This window comes from Mustela putorius, unplaced genomic scaffold (genome assembly GCF_011764305.1).
Source record: "Mustela putorius furo isolate JIRA1106 unplaced genomic scaffold, ASM1176430v1.1 tig00003962_pilon_pilon_pilon, whole genome shotgun sequence".
Lineage (NCBI taxonomy): Eukaryota > Metazoa > Chordata > Mammalia > Carnivora > Mustelidae > Mustela > Mustela putorius.
In genome coordinates, this window is record NW_025422106.1 from 4,891,148 (window position 1) to 4,910,615 (window position 19,468).

General features: G+C 40.1%; 1 protein-coding gene across 9 annotated transcripts in view; it reads right to left on the reverse strand.

The window, feature by feature from the left end:
* The window catches only part of SPAG9 (sperm associated antigen 9), a 138,371-nt gene that overhangs the window by 51,901 nt on the left and 67,002 nt on the right, over positions 1-19,468 (reverse strand). For all 9 annotated transcript variants that reach the window (XM_004764847.3, XM_004764844.3, XM_004764845.3 and 6 more), the window contains one exon: positions 129-336. In XM_004764847.3, coding sequence (XP_004764904.1) covers positions 129-336 — 208 coding nt within the window. The remainder of the gene's footprint in view (positions 1-128; positions 337-19,468) is intronic.

Genomic DNA, 19,468 nt, shown 5'->3' on the forward strand with positions numbered 1-19,468 from the left:
CATCATCCCTTTTAAGCTTACTGGTAATTCAGTATAATTTTATAAATCTAAAGCAGTAACACACCTAAGATGTATCTTTTCACACCCACATAATCTTTACCAGAAAATAAAGAACTAGCATCACTTACCTGTTGATACATTTCTAGTTTCTTGGGCTACCTGTACTTCAATATGCTTGCTTATCTCTGATTTATTTGGTGTATCTGCAACCTTCACAAATCCTTCATTATCCTCCTTTAAGGGAGTATCAGTAGGAAGTGTGGCCACATCTGATGCAGCTGTTGATGCTGGAGTAGTAGCTTTAGATCCTCCTTGGCTAACATCAGAAAGTTCATCCTAAAAATAAAAAGAATTATTGAGGCAGGTTGTGCCTGGTTGGTTCAGTCAGTTAAGCGGCCAACTCTTGATCTCGGCTCAGGTCTTGATCTCAGGGTTTTGAGTTCAAGCCCTGTGTTGGGCTCTACGCTGGGCATGGAGCTTATTTAAAAAAAAAAAAAAATCATGGGGAAATCTTTAAATGATTAATTTATTTTAAACCATTTTCTTAAATGGGTTTAGAAAAAAACTTGCAGAAAAAAAAATTCTATTAAAAAACACTAATAGAGGCACCTGGGTGACTCAGTTAGTTTAGCATCTGCCTTCAGCTCAGGTAATGATCTCAGGATCTTGGGACAGAGTGCCAAGTTGGGCTCCCTGATCAGCAGTGAAATCAGCTTCTCCCTCTCCCTCCGCCCCTCCCAACACCACTCACTCTCATGTCTCTCTCTCAAAAAACAAAAAACAACAAAACAGCAGGGAATAAGAAGATTCTGAATCTCATGAGAGATTCAGAGTTTTGTACAGAAACATCCTGCATTCAGATCATCTGAAATACTGTTAAAAGGGCAGATTCTAAGCCCAACTTCAATCTTTAGGCAGCGAGACCAAGTAATCTGCATTTTAAAAAGAAATCCAGGTGATTTCTATACTCATCAAAATGATAATTACTACTCCAGGGTCCACAAATAGTCTTTAGGGACACATTCAGACTGAATTTTATGCAAAAATTTGTGGAGAATGCACTTTTCTGGAGGATAAAAATCTACAACTTCTATCAGGTTTTCAAAGAGGTTTGAGGCCCCCAAATAATTAAAAACAGTTGTCCAAAAACTAAATTGCTAGGTGGCATATCTGAAACTAATGTAACATTGTGTGTCGATTATACTTCAACAACGGAGGTCGGGGGAGTAGGGGAGGGGATTTTTTAAAAATACCCCCCCCCCCAAAAAAGAGGGGCACTTGGTGGGCTCAGTTGGTGGAGTATGTACCTCTTTGATCTCAGGGTCATTAGCTCAGGCCCCATGCTGGGCACAGAGCCTACTAAAAGAAAAACAAACACAGTTGTGCAATGGCTACGGATAATGAGGCAGTTCTTTTAGAGCAAAATACCCAGACCTTTAAAAAAATAAATAAAATAAATAAATAAAAGAAAAGAACCTAGAGCAATTGGGTGGCTCAGTAGGTTAAGTGTCCAACTCTTGGTTTTGGTTCAGGTCATGATCTCAGGTTCATGAGATAGAGCTCTGTGTTGAGCTATGTGCTAAAAGTGGAGTCTGGGATTCTCTCTCCCTCTCCCCCCAAATAAATCTTTAAAAAAAAGAGAGAGAGAGAACCTGACAAAAAGTTTACAAGTAGTAGTAGGAGGAGAAAGAAGAAGAATTAGGGTAAATTAGTGAGTTTACCATTCACTAACTGTTCGACCTTGGGTAAGTTACATATTCTTTCTTTATCTATTTCTTATTTGTAAAATAGAGATAAGGTACCTAATTAATAGATTATAAATTATTCTACATAAAGACTACAAAGTGTTCACACATACTGAGTGTTCAAAATGTTAGCACCTGGGACACCTGGGTGTCTCAGTCAGTTAAGCATCAGCTTCAGCTCATATCATGATCTCAGTGTTCTGGGGATCAAGCCCTACATCAGGCTCCCTGATCAGTGGGGAACCCTGCTTCTCCCTCTCCCACTTCCCTCTGCTTTCTCTCTCTCTCAAATAAATAAAATAAATGAAAAACAAAAGTTTTGCAATTTTTATATAGCAAATAAAACAGTATGTTATGCACAACTGAGAATTTTGGAAATGCATGCTTTTGGCCTAAAGCAAAAGAATATATAAACGTATTAAGTTATGCTACTATGGTGGAGGATGATTTTTTGGGACTTTTATTTTCGTCTTCAAAATTTTATTTAACTTTAAAGCACATTGTTAAAAATGTTACAGCTAGAAAAATAATGAAACAAAATCCATATCATTGAAAAAAAACACTATGCCAATCAAAATTACATACATAATCTAAGCTTTATATTATGCTATCTGGGGCATCTGGGTGGCTCAGTGGGTTAAGCCTCTGCCTTCAGCTCAGGTCATGATCTAGGGGTCCTGGGATCGAACCCTGCATTGGGCTATCTGCTCAGCAGGGAGCCTGCTTCCCCCTCTCTCTCTGCCTGCCTCCCTGCCTACTTGTGATTTCTCTTTCTCTGTTGAATAAATTTTAAAAATATTAAAAAAAAAAAAGAAAAGAAATTCTATATTATGCTATCTGAGGAATTTGTCTTAGGTCCTGAGAAGTCAGAGAGTGTTCAAATTAAAATTTAAATTTTAAATTCTATTCAAGTATAAGAAAACATTTTCAGCATGCAGTCAACTACCTGTGCTATGGTGGAAAGAAATGACAATGAAAGCAACCACAGTTGGGGAGTTTTATCACCAAAATACTTAGCTTTATAACATTAAAACATTTTCATGTTTCATCTCCATTCATTTACTATCAAGAATTTTGATGGAGCACAAATTTCACTACCAAGAGTGGCTGAATGTGGGGCACCTGGGAGGCTCAGTGGGTTAAACCTCTTCCTTCAGCTCAGGTCATGGTCTCAGGGTCCTGGGATTGAGCCCCGAATCGGGCTCTCTGCTCAGCGGGGAGCCTGCTTCCCCCTCTTTCTCTGCCTTCCTCCCTGCCTACTTGTGATTTCTCTCATTCAAATAAATTTTAAAAATCTTTAAAAAAAAAAAAGAAGTGGCTGAATGAATACAAAACCAATTACCAGATGAGAATGCAGGGTGACATGAATTATGACAGCAAATCAAGAGCTCTTCATCCAGAAGATGCGTTTGAGAGAGAGATTATATATATATATATATATATATAATGGAATATTACTCAGCCATGAAAAAGAATGAAACATTGCCATCTGCAACAAGAATGGAGCTACAGAGTGTTATACTGAGTGAAATAAGCCATTGAGAGAAAGACAAATACCATGATTTCACTCATACATGGAATTTAAGAAACAAAACAAATGAGCAAAGGAAGACAAAAAGAGAGAGAGAGAGAGAGACAAACCAAGAAGCAGCCTCTTAACTATACAGAACAAATAGTTACCAGAGGGAGGGTGGGTAGAGGTATGGGTGAGTAGATGGAAAGGTATTAAAGAGTACTTTTATCCTGAGGAGCGCTGAGTAATATATGGAACTGCTGAATCACTATATTGTACATCTGAAACTAACAGAACACTGTATGCTAACTGGAATTAAAATTAAAAAAAAAAAAAAAAAAGACTTTTTTATCCCTTCCACAGTGCCCCACAGCCCACTCGTCAACCCTACCCCAGACTCTGAGGGTTGTTTTTTTTCTATTTTTTTTTCTATTTTTGTCTATTTGTAAATGTTGAGGGGTGTAGAATGTCACAGAATGTGAATGCCATACCAGCATGAGTTACCCACTGAAGAGGCTGAGTATCTTGGCCCTACTGACAAGCCTGAGCTCTAACACATGGTTAGAACCCAAGTGTTTACCAAAGACCTTCATCCTAGAAAATTCCTGCTATTTTCAGCTTCTGAGTTTATATTATACTTGGACTTGAAAAAATAACTGGTCAGCAACCAATTGTTTTATTGCTCATCATCATTTAACACACATATCCACAACCAATAATGATCCATTTACCAAAAAAAAAAATCTCCCCTGAGATTTTGAATCTATCAAAGGAAAAATAAAACAGTATACCCATGTTAGCATACGATACTTACCTAAAATGAATTTTCAGTGGCATGGGAAAGTCCTTATATGTTAAATTGGAAAATATATATATACTTTTAAAGAAATAAAATGTATATATTTATAACAGCAAAAAACTGCAAACAACTTAAATGCTCCAAAATAGGAGATTAAGCAAACTACTTACAGATCCATAGAAGAGAATAGTATGCAGCAATTAAAAACTGTGCTGCAGAAGGTTATTTACTGAAATGGAAAATACTCAAAATATTTTGCAAAGATGCTGGGGATTAAAACAATTCAGTATGGGGGCGCCTGGGTGACTAGTCAGTTAAGTGCCTGCCTTTGGCTCAGGTCATGATCCCAAGGTCCTGGGATCGAGCCTCACATCAGGCTTCTGGCTCAGCGGGAAACCTGCTTCTCCCTTTTCCTCTGCCACTCTCCCTGCTTGTGCTCTTGCTTTCTGTCAAATAAATAAATAAAATCTTTTTAAAAATAAAAAATAGTAGTAATAATTTGAGGTCCATTTTTTTCTTTCTTTTTTTTTTTTAAAGATTTTTTATTTATTTATCAGAGAGAGAGGGGGGCAGAGAGCAAGCACAGGCAGACAGAGAGGCAGGCAGAGGCAGAGGGAGAAGCAGGCTCCCTGCCGAGCAAGGAGCCCGATGTGGGACTCGATCCCAGGACGCTGGGATCATGACCTGAGCCGAAGGCAGCTGCTTAACCAACTGAGCCACCCAGACGTCCCCTTTCTTTTTTTTTTTTTAAAGTAAGCTCTATGCTGGGGTGCCTGGGTGGTTCAATTAAGTGTCCGATTTCAGCTCAGGTCATGATCTTAGGGTCCTGGGATCGAGCCCCACATCAGGCTCCCTGCTCAATGGGGATCTCCCTCTCCCTCTCCCCCTGGCCCCCACAAGCTCATGCTCTATCTCAAATAAATAAAATCTTTAAAAATAAATAAATAAATAAAGTAAGCTCAAGCCAAACATAAGGCTTGAACTCATGACTGTACAATCAAGTCACATGCTCCACTGACTAAGCTAGCGAGGTGTGTCCCTTCAAGTCTATCTTGTACTTGTCATTTGTCTCTCAAGAAAAAGTCAAGAAGAGAAATGATTGCTTCTTCCTCCCTATCACCCCAACCCCAATGTCCAGTTACTTCAACCTTAAAAAAAAAATTACTTAGTGGGGCACGTGGATGGCTCAATGGGCTACGTGGCTGCCCTCAGCTGATGACACTGCAGTCCTGGGATCAAGCCCCATGTCCAGGGGGCTCCCTACTCCATGGGGATTCTGCATCTCCCTCTCCCACTGGCCCGCCCCCTGCTCCTTCTCTTTCTCTCTCACTCTCTCTTTCTCAAATAAATAAAATCCTTAAACAAATTTACTTAGTAATTAAACAGTTCACAACATAAAAAGTTTGACAAAAAGTCTTCCTCCCCAAATGCCCCTGTGGATCCGGGAGTACCAAATAAAGCAGACAAAAGAGCTGAACCTAAACCAGGAAAAGGACTGGGCCATCTTAGGGATTCTAAAGGTTTGGGACTATAAGGAAGTGGTAAATTAGGATCTGCTTAGAAGAAAATTTTAAATTTGTCATGGGCTATCCAAGTAACATGAGATTTATTTATCTGTAACTTACCTTTTATAGTTTTACCATATAAAAATATTTTATACTCATTAAAATAGCTCACTGTGTGGGTTGTACTTCTGGATCTCAGGGAGAGGTGAGGAGAGAAAAGCTCTTAAACTGAAAACCATTTTCTAAAGAGGCATTTCTCTTTGGTCTCCCAGGCAGTGGTGACATAATCCTCCAAGATTAGTAGGAAAGGACTGACATGACAAGTCTCTGCTACAGTGTTTGGTTGGAGGCACCGTATTTTTATATGGAAGAAATTATGTCATTCTGCCACTAACAATGCCTCCAACTAAGAAACAATGAAGAAAGACAAATCTAAATGTTAATCTTTTAAAAGATAAAGTATATCACTTTTAGTCTCAACAGTAAGCTTGTAAGATACCAAGTGCAAAATAATAGAAAATTCTTGGGGCACCTGGGTGGCTCAGTCGGTTAAGCATCTGCCTTGGGCTCAGGTCATGGACCCAGAGTCCTAGGATCGAGTCCTCCCACCTCCAAAATCCCTGCTCAACAGGGAGCCTGCTTCTCTGTCTCCCTCCACCCCTCCTCCCGCTCATGCTCTCTCTTTCTCTCAAATAAATAAAAGTAAAAAAGAAAAGAAGATGGTAAATTTTATTCTGTATGTACTTACTACATACAAAAAGAAAATAGGTGTCATTACTTTTAGCTTCACTTGAGATACTACGGTGAAAGCTTTCTGGCCTTTGTGCCATTTTCTTACTGGCTTTAGATATCAGGCTAAAAGTCTATAAGCCTTTACAAAATATTTTCAGTTTTTCCATTCATCGAATGCCTCCCTCGTGTGCTCAGTCCTGCACAGAATATTTATGTCATGTGTTAGTCAGCATCCTTTAACTATTTATGTCCCGAGAGACCATAAGTTTAACTAAAAAAGAAATTATCTACAGACAACTTAGAAATGGGGGGAGTGGGGCCTTGAGGTGGCTCAGTCAGTTTAGCATTTGTCTCTCGGTTTCGGCTCAGGTCATGTATCTCTGGGGTTGTGAGATAGAGCCCCACACTGGGCTCCACACTTAGCATGGCGTCTGCTTATGATTCTCTCTCCCTCTCTCTTTGCCCCTCCTCTCACTCCTGCATGAGCACACTCTCTCTTGATCAATAAAATCTTGACAGGAGGCGCCTGGGTGGCTCAGTGGGTTAAAGCCTCTGCCTTCAGCTCAGGTCATGGTCTCAGGGTCCTAGGAACAAGCCCCGCATTGGGCTCTCCTCTCAGCGGGGAGCCTGCTTCCCCCTCTCTCTCTGCCTGCCTCTCTACCTACTTGTGATCTCTGTCTGTCAAATAAATAAAATATAAAAAATAAAATAAAATAAAATAAAATCTTGACAGAAGTAAAGAAAGGCTCCAGTGTAGAGCTTTCCTAAGTAGCCTGCCTGCCTTCATTTGAAATAAGCTAAATAAAGGGGCAAGCAACCCTATTACATAAGCCTGTTTTTTATGATTCAAAGATTTTAAGCCTAATGAAAGAAAAGACAAAATTACAAAAACCAGCCCCATGCATCCCCACTCTAACATTTAGCACCTTATATTTTAATTTTTATGTTTATATTTCTTTCCCCACAAGTAAAAGTAAAATGTCTAAAGCAGTGGTTAAGATCTCTTGATTCACAACTCTATGGCATAACAGAACCACAAAATTCTATGTGTACATATATTTTCTGGAAAGTTTCATTAACTCTGATTCCTAAAGGACTTTGTGACCCAAAGAAACACTAAGAACCCTAATTCTAGACACAATTAGATGAAATAAATCTAGATGTGGGGCGCCTGGGTGGCACAGTGGGTTAAAGCCTCTGCCTTCGGCTCAGGTCATGATCCCAGGACCCTGGGTCCTGGGATTGAGCCCCGCATCGGGCTCTGCTCGGCGGGGAGCCTACTTCCTCCTCTCTCTCGGTCTGCTTCTCTGCCTACTTGTAATTATACTGTAGGTTTGAGAAAATTATGATTATTAAAGGAAAGGTATGAATGTCCTAACCTTGAGGGTATTTTTGAAGAAAGGGGACACTTTCACTGTCACAGATCAGCTGAAGGGTTTCCATGGACCTGGGTGGGTAGGGGACCTAACCCACAGTGAGTGGGGGAAAAAGCCTTGTTCTTATATCCTGAATGCCCAGGGTATCAAGCCTGACATGAAGAAGGCTCACAACAGATGTTGTGAGACGAAATCAGAAAGAGAGACAAACAGTTGACTAAAGCTGAACAGTGCCCTGAACGAAGCTTAAGAAATCTGTTCAACCAGGGAGACAGCCTACAGTATAATGACACACTGGGGCTGTCTCCAGGATCTGTACGAGTTATATACATTATGTCCTAAGGAAGGTATTTGTGCAAATTTGTGCAAGGGTATTTGTGTGTCCCCTACCTAAAGCTGGATAGATGGAAACAGGCTGAATTTTCATAGGATTTACTTACATTTTCTCTACTTTATCTTATTGTTAAAGATTTTAGGGCGCCTGGGTGGCTCAGTGGGTTAAGCCATTGCCTTCGGCTCAGGTCATGATCTCAGGGTCCTGGGATCGAGTCCCGCATCGGGCTCTCCGCTCAGTGGGGAGCCTGCTTCCTCCTCTCTCGCTCTGCCTGCCTCTCTGCCTACTTGTGATTTCTCTCTGTCAAATAAATAAATAAAATCTTTAAAGATTTTATTTATTTGGGGCACCTGGGTGGCTCAGTGGGTTAAGCCTCTGCCTTTGGCCCAGGTCATGATCGCAGGGTCCTGGGATCGAGCCCCTCGTCGGGCTCTCTGCTCAGCAGGGAGCCTGCTTCCCTTCCTCTCTCTCTGCCTGCCTCTCTGCCTACTTGTGATCTCTGTCTGTCAAATAAATAAATAAAATCTTTAAAAAAAACAAAAAGAGGGGCGCCTGGGTGGCTCAGTGGGTTAGGGCCTCTGCCTTCGGCTCAGGTCATGATCCCAGTGTCCTGGGATCGAGCCCCGCATCGGGCTCTCTGCTCAGCAGGGAGTCTGCTTCCTCCACTCTGCCTGCCTCTCTGCCTACATGTGGTCTCTGTCTGTCAAATAAATAAATAAAAAATCTTAAAAAAAAAAAAAAAGATTTATTTGACAGAGAGAGGGAGCATGCATGTACACAAGCAGGGGAACAACAGGCAGAGGGAGAGGGAGAAGCAGATTCCCCTGCTGAGAATGAAGCCCGACATGGGGCTCCATTCCAGGACCCAGGGATCATGACCAACTGACCGAGAGGCACCCCCCTCTCCTTTAGTTTAAAATGCTGTCTTTAGGGGAGGAGTAATTTATAGATTACAGTAAAGAACTAGCAACCACCACAGAAACAATGTTCTCTTGTATTTCAGTGAAAAACATCAGTAGTCTTTCAAACTGAGCACTAGATGTCTTCATAATAGCAGCTGAATAAGTAACCAATAGTTAATTGAGTTTCTATACTTTTTGTACAGTGAGTTGAAACACCATTCTCAACTCCTGTTCTACAGCCTTCAGCGGTTCAGGACTACTGCTGACCTGGGAAGAAGAAAAGAATATACAAGAGAAAAGAAGATCCTGTATTTACTAGGTGTTAGCATATTTCTAAGTATCTTTGGCTTGCTCTAGCTCTCAGGATAATAAGATATTTGTAATCTACTATGTTAAAATGAGGGCTTGGGGGGTTTGTTTTGATTTGGCTTAAAAACATCTCCTTCAAGCTCCTCCAAAAGTTGAAAACAGAGCTACCCTATAACCCAGCAATCGCACTACTGGGTATTTACACTAAAGATACAAATGTAGTGATCTGAAGGGACATCTGAACCCCAATGTTCATAGCAGCAATGTCCACAATAGTCAAACTATGGAAAGCGCCCAGATGTCCAACACTGGATGAATGGATAGAGAAGATGTGGTGTGTGTGTATAGACACATACACACACATACAATGGTATACTACTTAGCCAACAAAAAATGAAATCTTGTCATTTGCAGTGATGTGGATGCAACAAGAGGGTGTTATGCTAAGTGAGGTAAGTCAGAGAAAGACTAATTACCATATGGTTCCACTTGCATGTGGAATTTAAGAAACAAAATAGAGGAGTATGGGGGAAAGGAGGGAAAAATAAAGTAAGACGAAATCAGAAAGAGAGACAAACAACAAGAGACTCTTAATCATAGGAAACAAACTGAGAATTACTAGAGGGGAGAGGGTGGAGGATGGGGTAACTGGGTGATGGACTTTAAGGAGGACATGGGATATAATAAGCACTGGGTATTATGTAAGACTGATGAATCACTGACCTCTACCTCTGAAACTAATAATACATTATATGTTAATTAACAGACTTTAAGTCTTTAAGAAAGTACAAGACACATACATGAAATAAGATAAAAACACCTCCTTCAACCCTCTAGTTTAATAAGAGATATGGTTCAGGGGCCACATGTCTTTTTTTTTTTTTTTTAAGATTTTATTTATGTATTTGACACAGAGAGAGAGAGACAGTGAGAGAGGGAACACACGCAGCAGGAGTGGGAGAGGGAGAAGCAGGCGTCCTGCCAAGCAGGGAGCCCAATGCAGGGCTCCATCCCAGGACCCTGGGATCATGACCTGAGCCAAAGGCAGATGCTTAACGACTGAGCCCCCAAGTGCCCCCCCCTTTTAAACACTTCAGTTATTTGTCAGAGAGAGAGAGTCCCTGCACAAGCAGGGGGAGCACCAGAGGGAGAGGGAGAAACAGGCTCTCTGTTGAGCAGGGAGCCTGATGCAGGGCTCCATTCCAGGATCCTGGGATGACGACCTGAGCCACCCGGGCGCCCTGAGACAAATGTTTCTCTTAAAACACAAAGCAAGCAGAAGCTCTAAATATTCTTCGTCTGGAAACTCATCAAAGTCTTCTTGAAAGATTAAAATATGGCCGTGGGCTCTCTGTTAATTCTCTCAAAAAGCTACAGATAAGCAAGGCATGATTCACTTTATAGAAACCAAACCGCCTCTCAAGGTTTGGTTACATGATCTCCGCTTCTGGGTTATCATCATCTTTAACCCTTCTCAACTATTCAATTTATCAAAAGCTGGTGGGGGAATTGGGTGGCTTGCTCTCTGTATAAAAATGAAAAGACTGCAAACACACATTTTTTCATGAAAAACAAAAAGTAGAAAAATACTTAAAGCATATAGCATTTATCTTACAAAGATATTATGAGTGTGTATTATCTATGTGCATATGTAAAAGAAAAAGGTCTAAAGGATAGATATACCAACTACTCATAATGCCTGGGGGAATTTAGAGTTGGAGAAACTTTATTTTTGGTCTAGATTGTTTAATATTATTTAAAATTGGGAAACTGCATTAACATTTAAAAATTAATCCTGTTTTTTAAAATATTTGGACTCTGAGAACACTATAATATCACTTCTAGTATCTGGCATAGTGGGCACTCAATAAATATTATATAATGCAAAAAGAAGGTAATTTGTTTTCAACAGGTAATTATTAAAGTCATTTTTCTTATTCTAAAAGCTTGTTTAAATATTTAATATCAATAAGAATATAATAAATGCTTATGTTGTCAATTACTTCAAAAGAAGCCACCTTTGAAACACAAGCTTTAAAAACCATCATTTTCAGATAGAATTATTTAGATATTTACCAATTTCCGTTCTCAACAAACATTAGCATCTTAGGCAACACACTACCCAGTAAATAAGTCAAAAAGAAAAAAAAAATCTCACTTTAAACACCCACTAAGAAAGATCTGGTTCTAGTCCCCTGTATCTCATAATTTTGTCAATTATACCTCAACAAAGATGAAGGAACGAATGAACAAATGAATAAATAAATAGGGAGAAAATACTAAAAAATCAAAAGGAATATACTTGTAACTGTTTCTCTCTTCAAACCCCAACACAGAGCTGTGGATGGTTCCTGAACTTATCAAATGAGGATATATGTGAGTAATAAAGTTTACAAATAAAAACTGAAGGTACAGAAGAAAATCGTTATCCTTTGTCACAAGCGAAATCATGAAATATTAAAACATGCAATCCATTTTTCTTAAAATTCTATTTTATTTTATCCTATCCTAAACACAAATACAAAAATCCAAAAGGACATAATACACAATATAAATGAATGGAAAACCACAACATAAACATCAAAGAAAGAGCCTAGAAACAATCACATTTCAAGCAACAAGCACATTTAGTGCCTAGATCTTGGTTCCTAAATATAAGAACCAGGGCTCCCGGGAGCAGTGGCAGACTAAAGGGCTGGGACACAGAAAACACTAAGAGCCTGGAGCATCTTATGGTGCTGGGAAGGAAATACTCAAAAAAGTATGGGGAATGTTGAAAAGATACATGTCTACCTGAAAAAGCTCCTGATTCCAAAGCTGGAACAATTAGAGCAATAAAATAAATGACAGTCACATTCTACTAACAATTGCCTTTGAAGGAGACCCTTCAAAAAAGAAAAATATTTTGAGGGAGTATATATCCAATGTGTAGCCACTCACACATCCATCTTTAGGCATGCGCAGGTGCATAGACACATATAGGTGCACACACATCCATGTGTGTATAACCTACAGAATAAAATAGATGTCCATGAGTTCAAACAAAAAAGGAAGAAAGGAAAGAAGGGCAGGAGGAAGGCCTCACACTTAGAGAAGAATTCCACAAAGAAAATAGAAAATAACCATTGGAACATCACAGTAATAACCGTTAAGATCCAGTCACAGATACTAAAATAAGTGGATAAAAGTTTGAAGAAAAACACGATATTCGCACATTCTCGAAGTGTATCTACCAAGATACTTTTTAAAAAATTTATTAATTTAGAGAGAGAGAGTGTGCACATGCATGCACAAGAGCAAGGGGGAAGGGCAGAGGGAGAGAGAGAGTAAGAGAATCTCAAGCAGACTCCCTGCTGAGTGCAGAGCCAGCTGCGGGACTCAAACTCACAACCCTGAGATCATGACCTAGGCCAAAACAAGAGTCAGAGGCTTAACCAATGCGCCACCCAGGCACCCCACCCCCAAGATCCTTATTAATTATAAAGGAAAAACAGTAGCTACAGCAGAGAAATCTAGCACACACCAGCTAAACCAAGCAGTCAAGGTTAATAACCACCACTAAGGCATATTGCTTCTGCAGTATTCTTGCCAAAAATATATGATCTCAATCTCATCATGAGAAATCATTAGAGAAGGTCAATCTGTGGGGCATTTTACAATATAATTAGCCAATGCTCCTTATGCCCCAAGATCAAGACTGAGGAACTATCACATGTTAGAAGAAACCAAGAAGACAAAGCTCAACCAATGTGAGATCCTGGACTGGATCCTGGAACAGAAGACAGTAACAGGGAAAACTCATAAAACCCAAATATAAGCCTACAGTTTAGCTAATAATATTGTACCAATGTCAACTGTCTTAGTTTTAATAATGGTATACACTATGGTAGTTAACACTTGCTGATGATGGGTGATGAGTACAAAGGAACTCTACACTGTTTTTGCAACTTTTCTTAAAGTCTAAAATATTTCAAAAGAAAGTTAAAAAATTGAGAGCTTTAATATTTTAGAAATGTTTAGTTACACATTTTATAATAGGAATCTTAATCACAAAAGAAACAGCAGTTAAGTTTCAACTACTATAGAAATCCAAGTTTGGAAAAACTAAAGAAAGAGGAACTAAATTGTTAGCCACAAATGGAGGAGGATGGAAAATTCTTCTGAACAAGAATGCTGGCTCTATTTAGCCATTTCCTGTTCTGTATGCTAAGCACATCCCCTGAAGAATGCAGCACACATTGACCACTGGCTTTACATACCAAACCCTGCTGACAAGAGCTGCTCACAGCCTTCTACTCAAGTATTTCAAGTCATAGGGTTTCAGAAGAACTCTTAAAATTTTGACAAGTAGGCATCCATCCAATTGCTTTTTATTTGAAATTATTTTTCTCAGTTCTAAAAGTCACATTCTACTAACAATCACCTTTGAAGGAGACCCTTCAAAGAAGAAAATATTTTGAGGGAGTATATATCCAATATGTAGCCACTCACACATCCATCTTTAGGCATGCGCAGGTGCATAAACACATACAGGTGCACACACATCCATGTGTGTATATGTGAAACTAGATGGTTGGGGCGCCTGGCTGGCTCAATGGGTTAAGCATCTACCTTTGGCTTAGATCATGATCCCAGAGTCCTGGGATCTAGCCCCGCATCAGGCGCTTTACTAGGCAGGGAGCCTGCTCCCCTCGTGCCTTCCCCCCCGCCTACTTGTGATCTCTGTCAAATAACTAAATAAATAAAATCTTAAGAAGAAAGAAAGAAAGAAACTAGATGGCATCTGTGAAATCACTAGCAAATTGACACCAACCAAGGTCTGGAAAACAGCATGAAAATTCTATGTACAGGATTCTTAAAATGATACCTAAAACACATCATTCTCTTTCCATATTTGGACACAAGGAAGGGCCATCTGAACTCTAAACGTGTAAAGCGATAAAGAATTTGAACAACATCGCTGGGTGAAAGGACAAATGGGTTTTGGCAGGCAATTTGGCATATCCATCAAAATCTGAAATACACATTTTGATTCAGCAATCCCACTTACGGGAATCATAAATAAAAGTACATAATTATGTATAATTCCATACGGCATTGTTCATAATAGCAAAGAACTAGGAAAAACTGAGGCGTCCCATCAACAAAGTAGACTTTAGTAGATCCCTCCCTCCACGATTCTGATGTATCAACGATCGTCCTTCACTCCCTTGTTTTCAATTTCTCTTTCTACTGGACTCTTGAAAGCACACAACCCAGAGTCTCCCATTCTAAGAGTAGCATTTCTACCACTCTCCTGGCTCAAGTTACCCTTTTCCCTCTTCCCATTACAACCACCTGTCTTGAGTCCTGACACTTTCTCGTTCCTCCTTTTCTGACCCATGCTCACTCCTGTTAATGGTCCTGCAACTTAAACCGAGCAAACCTATACCTACAAATTGACAAATTCACTCCTCGTTGTACTTGACTTATCCATACCAGATGACTCTGCTAACAATGGCTTCCCTTCTCAAGTTCTCTTGTCCTTTGAATATCTGAGGCCACAGTCTCTCTTCTCTGCCACTTCCAGCCAATGCTTTTCTTTCCCTGTACATCTTCTGCTTCACCATTCCAGGTTGCCCCCCCATTCCCACTCTGTGGATGCTCCCCTCCTCACCTGCTCAAGCTCCCACACCCTATGCCTGGACTGCCTTTCCTTGGGGAAGCCCTCATCACCCTGATTAAGATCTAACACCCAGGCTGCCCCTTTGCATGGATGTCCTTCAACTGTTGGGGCCCTGACTCTACACCAGCCTCCCCAGATGGATATACTCCTGACCTTGCTCAGGTTATATATACCTGCCCCATCCCCACCCCACTTTACCCTATGGATGCTTAACCTTGCTTTGCCCTACTGACCAGCTTCCAGGCTCAACTGTGCAGAAAGGAAAGAGGAGGGGCAGATAATGCAATACTATAACATGTAAGTAATTACAGCTTTATAGAAACCTTTACTATCTAGCAGGGCAAGTTCTTTTTCTTACTGTTCTTCTTCAGGACTGTCTCAGGTTATTCTTGGCCTTTTCTCCTCCAATTCCTTCCTTCTTTGCCTCTTATATGGGAATATAATTCAGTTGGATGAACAATCCTACCTTAATGTTTTTTGCTCATTCCCACCTTTAGCACTTTTTTTCCCCCAAAGATTTTATTTATTTATGATAGATCACAAGTAGGCAAAGAGGCAGGCTCCCTGTTGAGCAGAGAGCCTGAGGCAGGACTCGATCCCAGGACTCTGAGATCATGACCCAAGCTGAAGACAGAGACTTAACCCACTGAGCCACCCAGGCTCCTCCACCTTTAGCACTTTTATAATACATTTTTGACAGAACCGCAGGGGTGACTCAACACAAGTTGCTTTTTACCTATTTCACTAGAAGCACCCCCAGTAAGACATCTCTGCTAATGATGCAATATAAACTCCTCTGCTTTCTACTGATCTCTAAACTAGATCTGAGGGCCATTAATGGGGTGTCAGATGAGGCTTTGTGTAAGCTGTGGCATTCTGATTAGCCATCAAAGAAGGCTATTCCTACTAGTGGTGACCTAAGCAGGACATAAATATATATGTGGGAAAACTATAAAAGAATGCAAATGGATTCAGCAGCATAGAGTTCAGGAAAAGCGTCAGGGTCAGAGATTCAAATTGGTGACCAATGGATGGAGGGCATTTGCAGACATGGAACCTGAGCTACCCAGATTATGTAGAGAGAAGTCCAGGACCCATAAGGGGATGCAGTGTCCTGGGGGCAAAATGAAGACAGCATTTCAAGAAGCAGAAAGTATTCAAACGTGTCAAATGCTGCTACAAGGCAGGGTGGGAATGAGAATTTCCAATTATATTTAGAGGGTAAACCTGACAAAAGGCACGTCAGCACAGCAGTTAAGACTAAAAGTCTCAAAGGAGAGGCTGGGTGAAACAACCATTTCTCAAACATTCCAGTCTGCCCCTGCCACGGGGCCTTTCCATGCGCTTGTACATCCTTCGCATCAGGGTGCTTACCACCTCATCCAAGAAGCCTTCCTTTTTGCCACCCTAAAGCAAGCATTCCACCCTACTTACTCTCGCCCCTTATCTTGCTTTTTTGAAATAGTACATCACACACACACGTGCATGTGTGCATACACGCACAGTAGTACATCTCAATATTTTAAATCTATTGCTTTATTTATTTGTTAATCTCTCCCAGAAGAATATGATACAGGGAGGCACAGTATGTATGAACACTTCTTTTTACGCATATACTTTTCTAGATGCATCATTTCTGGAAGATTTTCCAGTACCTGAAGATACAATACCCTATAGGCTACAACTCTTTTCTCACAGTGAGAAATTTGCAATACAGCAACAAAGAAGGACCATAACATTACAATCATTGGCCAATCCCCTCTATTGCCACTCTTCTGGCACAAAGCTTCCCATAGTTCTGTTTCCTTAAAGGTTATAACCCCATCATATGGTTTTCTCGTAGAACATTTTCACCTTAACCTTACCTCACAGGAAAATGTGCTAGTAAAATTAATCTTGCTTATAATTCTCACCTTCAATTTTTTCATAACAAAGGCAAAGCATGCCTTAAATACAGCCAGGTCATCCCCCAAATTCTCAGAGAAATGGAAGTTGTAGAAAACTTTAAATCAGACTAGCCTACTTCCTATCACACACGGACACCAAGACCAGTGGGTATAAGAGACATGGTCCATAAGTGAACTCTTTTTTATAAGTGAACTCTTAAACCCAACTCCTAGCCTTTCATAAAGTTAGAGAAAGACGTCTGATTTATAACAAGAGGCCAGGTAAATAATAAAGTATGTCCTAATTATTAGACATACTTTACAAATCTGACTTTTGCTCTTTTGTAATACACCACTCTGCTCCTAGGAATGAGAGCCTTTATCTCATTTAGTGGCTCTGTGATCGGAGTAGAGAAAGAAAGAGAGAGAGGATTTTATTCTAGAAACTCTCTGGGAAATACTTGTCTTCATATCTCTAAAGAGGATACAAATAAAACCTCTCAGGCTTAAGTACATATTAACAACCTATTAATCAGTTTATAACTTTCAATAAAGTTCTGTCACAGCATGTTGCTGGATTAAAGCAACAAGAGAATTATAATAATCTTCTCTTTAAAGTTCCTTTTTGGGGGCGCCTGGGTGGCTCAGTGGGTTAAGCCGCTGCCTTCGGCTCAGGTCATGATCTCAGGGTCCTGGGATCGAGTTCCGCATCAGGCTCTCTACTCAGCAGGGAGCCTGCTTCCTCCTCTCTCTCTCTCTGCTTGCCTCTCTGCCTACTTGTGATCTCTCTCTGTCAAATATATAAATAAAAAATCTTAAAGTTCCTTTTTGGAATATAATTAAAATATAGTTACCATATGGTATACATTTTTGATGTACTAAAAGTATCCCTCCTACTTAATTTTGTTTTGGGAAAGGGATATGGTAAGTAGGCGAATTGAGGGATGGGTATTTTGGAAGACCTAGTAAACCTAAAGGCAGGTTTTTAAAAAAGAAGCCAGTGTGGCAGGAGGAGTAAAGAATTAGAGCATTTCCTAGCAGCATCACTGGGGACTGATACTGAGCAGCTAGCTGCATGATCAGCTTCTCATAAACTGAGCAACAAACAAAAGAGCGGGAGAAAGTGGGAGGTCAGTCTTAATGTTAAAAATACTTTTCAGGGGGCGCCTGGATGGCTCAGTGGGTTAAAGCCTCTGCCTTAGGCTCAGGTCATGATCCCAGTGTCCTAGAATCAAGCCCCTCATGGCATAGGGTTCTCTGTTCACAACTAAGAGTACTAACCACTATACAATCACGGCCAGGGTTCTCTGTTCAGCAGGGAGCCTGCTCCCCCCCTCTCTCTGCCTGCCTCTCTGCCTATTTGTGATCTCTCTCTCTCTCTCTCTGTCAAATAAATAAATAAATAAATAAATAATTTTTTAAAAAGACTTTTCAGTGGGAGAAAAGCTATCAAATATTTATTGATTGCTTACTGTTTTGAGCACATTTCAAAAGGCAGTGAAATGATTCAAAATGCATCTACCTACTAGGGCTGAGAGACCATTTATATTATCCCAAAAAAGTCTTCCTAACATCTAAAACTAATTCATTCAGCAAACACCTTCTGAGTGGCCACGACAAACTGCTACAGCAGCAAATACACCACATGGACATTACTTTCTGAATGGAGAGAAACAGACAAAGTAATTAAGTAAATGACAGTATTTTAAAAGTAGAAGGGCTATCTTTAAGCACTTAGACCATAATAAGTACTTTGGAAAAAAAGAAAGGAAGAAAAGGAGATAAGATGTAATTTATTTGTATTCATTAGAGGTGGCCCGTATTATGATAGATGTTATAATACAAGATTCTTTTATAATCAATATTCTCTTTACAAAAATTGACTTTATAAGATATAGAATATAATTTTAATTTTTTTAAGTTTATGTATGTATACATATATATATGTATGTAGGTATATAGTAATCTCTACACTCCCATCATGGGACTCAAACTTAAGACCTCAAGATCAAGAGCTGCATGCTCTTCTGAGCCAGCCAGGTGCCCCAACTTTAAATACTTTTTAAACTATTAGTATATCTTCCCTCTTACAGTATATTATTAATTATACTTATATTCAATGGTATGTTCTTAGTCAAAAGTATAATCTAGGGGCACCTGGGTGGCTCAGTGGGTTAAGCCGCTGCCTTCGGCTCAGGTCGTGATCTCGGGGTCCTGGGATCGAGTCCCGCATCGGGCTCTCTGCTCGGCAGGGAGCCTGCTTCCCTCTCTCTCTCTCTCTCTCTGCCAGCCTCTTTGCCTACCTGTGATCTCTCTCTGTCAAATAAATAAAATAAAATAAATCTTTAAAAAAAGATTAAAAAAAAGTATAATCTATAATGAACTAACACTAGGGCTTTTTACCTAAACACAATATACTTTTGGATATTGCTTTATGAAGAGGTTTGAGGGAAAAAAAATCACGTTTTAAAAAAAATAAAATGAAGCCTTACTAAATTGTGAAGCTTCCAACAGTGAGCTAAGGATTTCGGGTACCAATGATTTTTTTTTTTTTTTAAAGATTTTATTTATTTGTCAGAGGGGGGGGAGAGAGAGAGCGAGCACAGGCAGACAGAATGGCAGACAGAGGCAGAGGGAGAAGCAGGCTCCCTGCCGAGCAAGGAGCCCAATGTGGGACTCGATCCTGACCTGAGCCGAAGGCA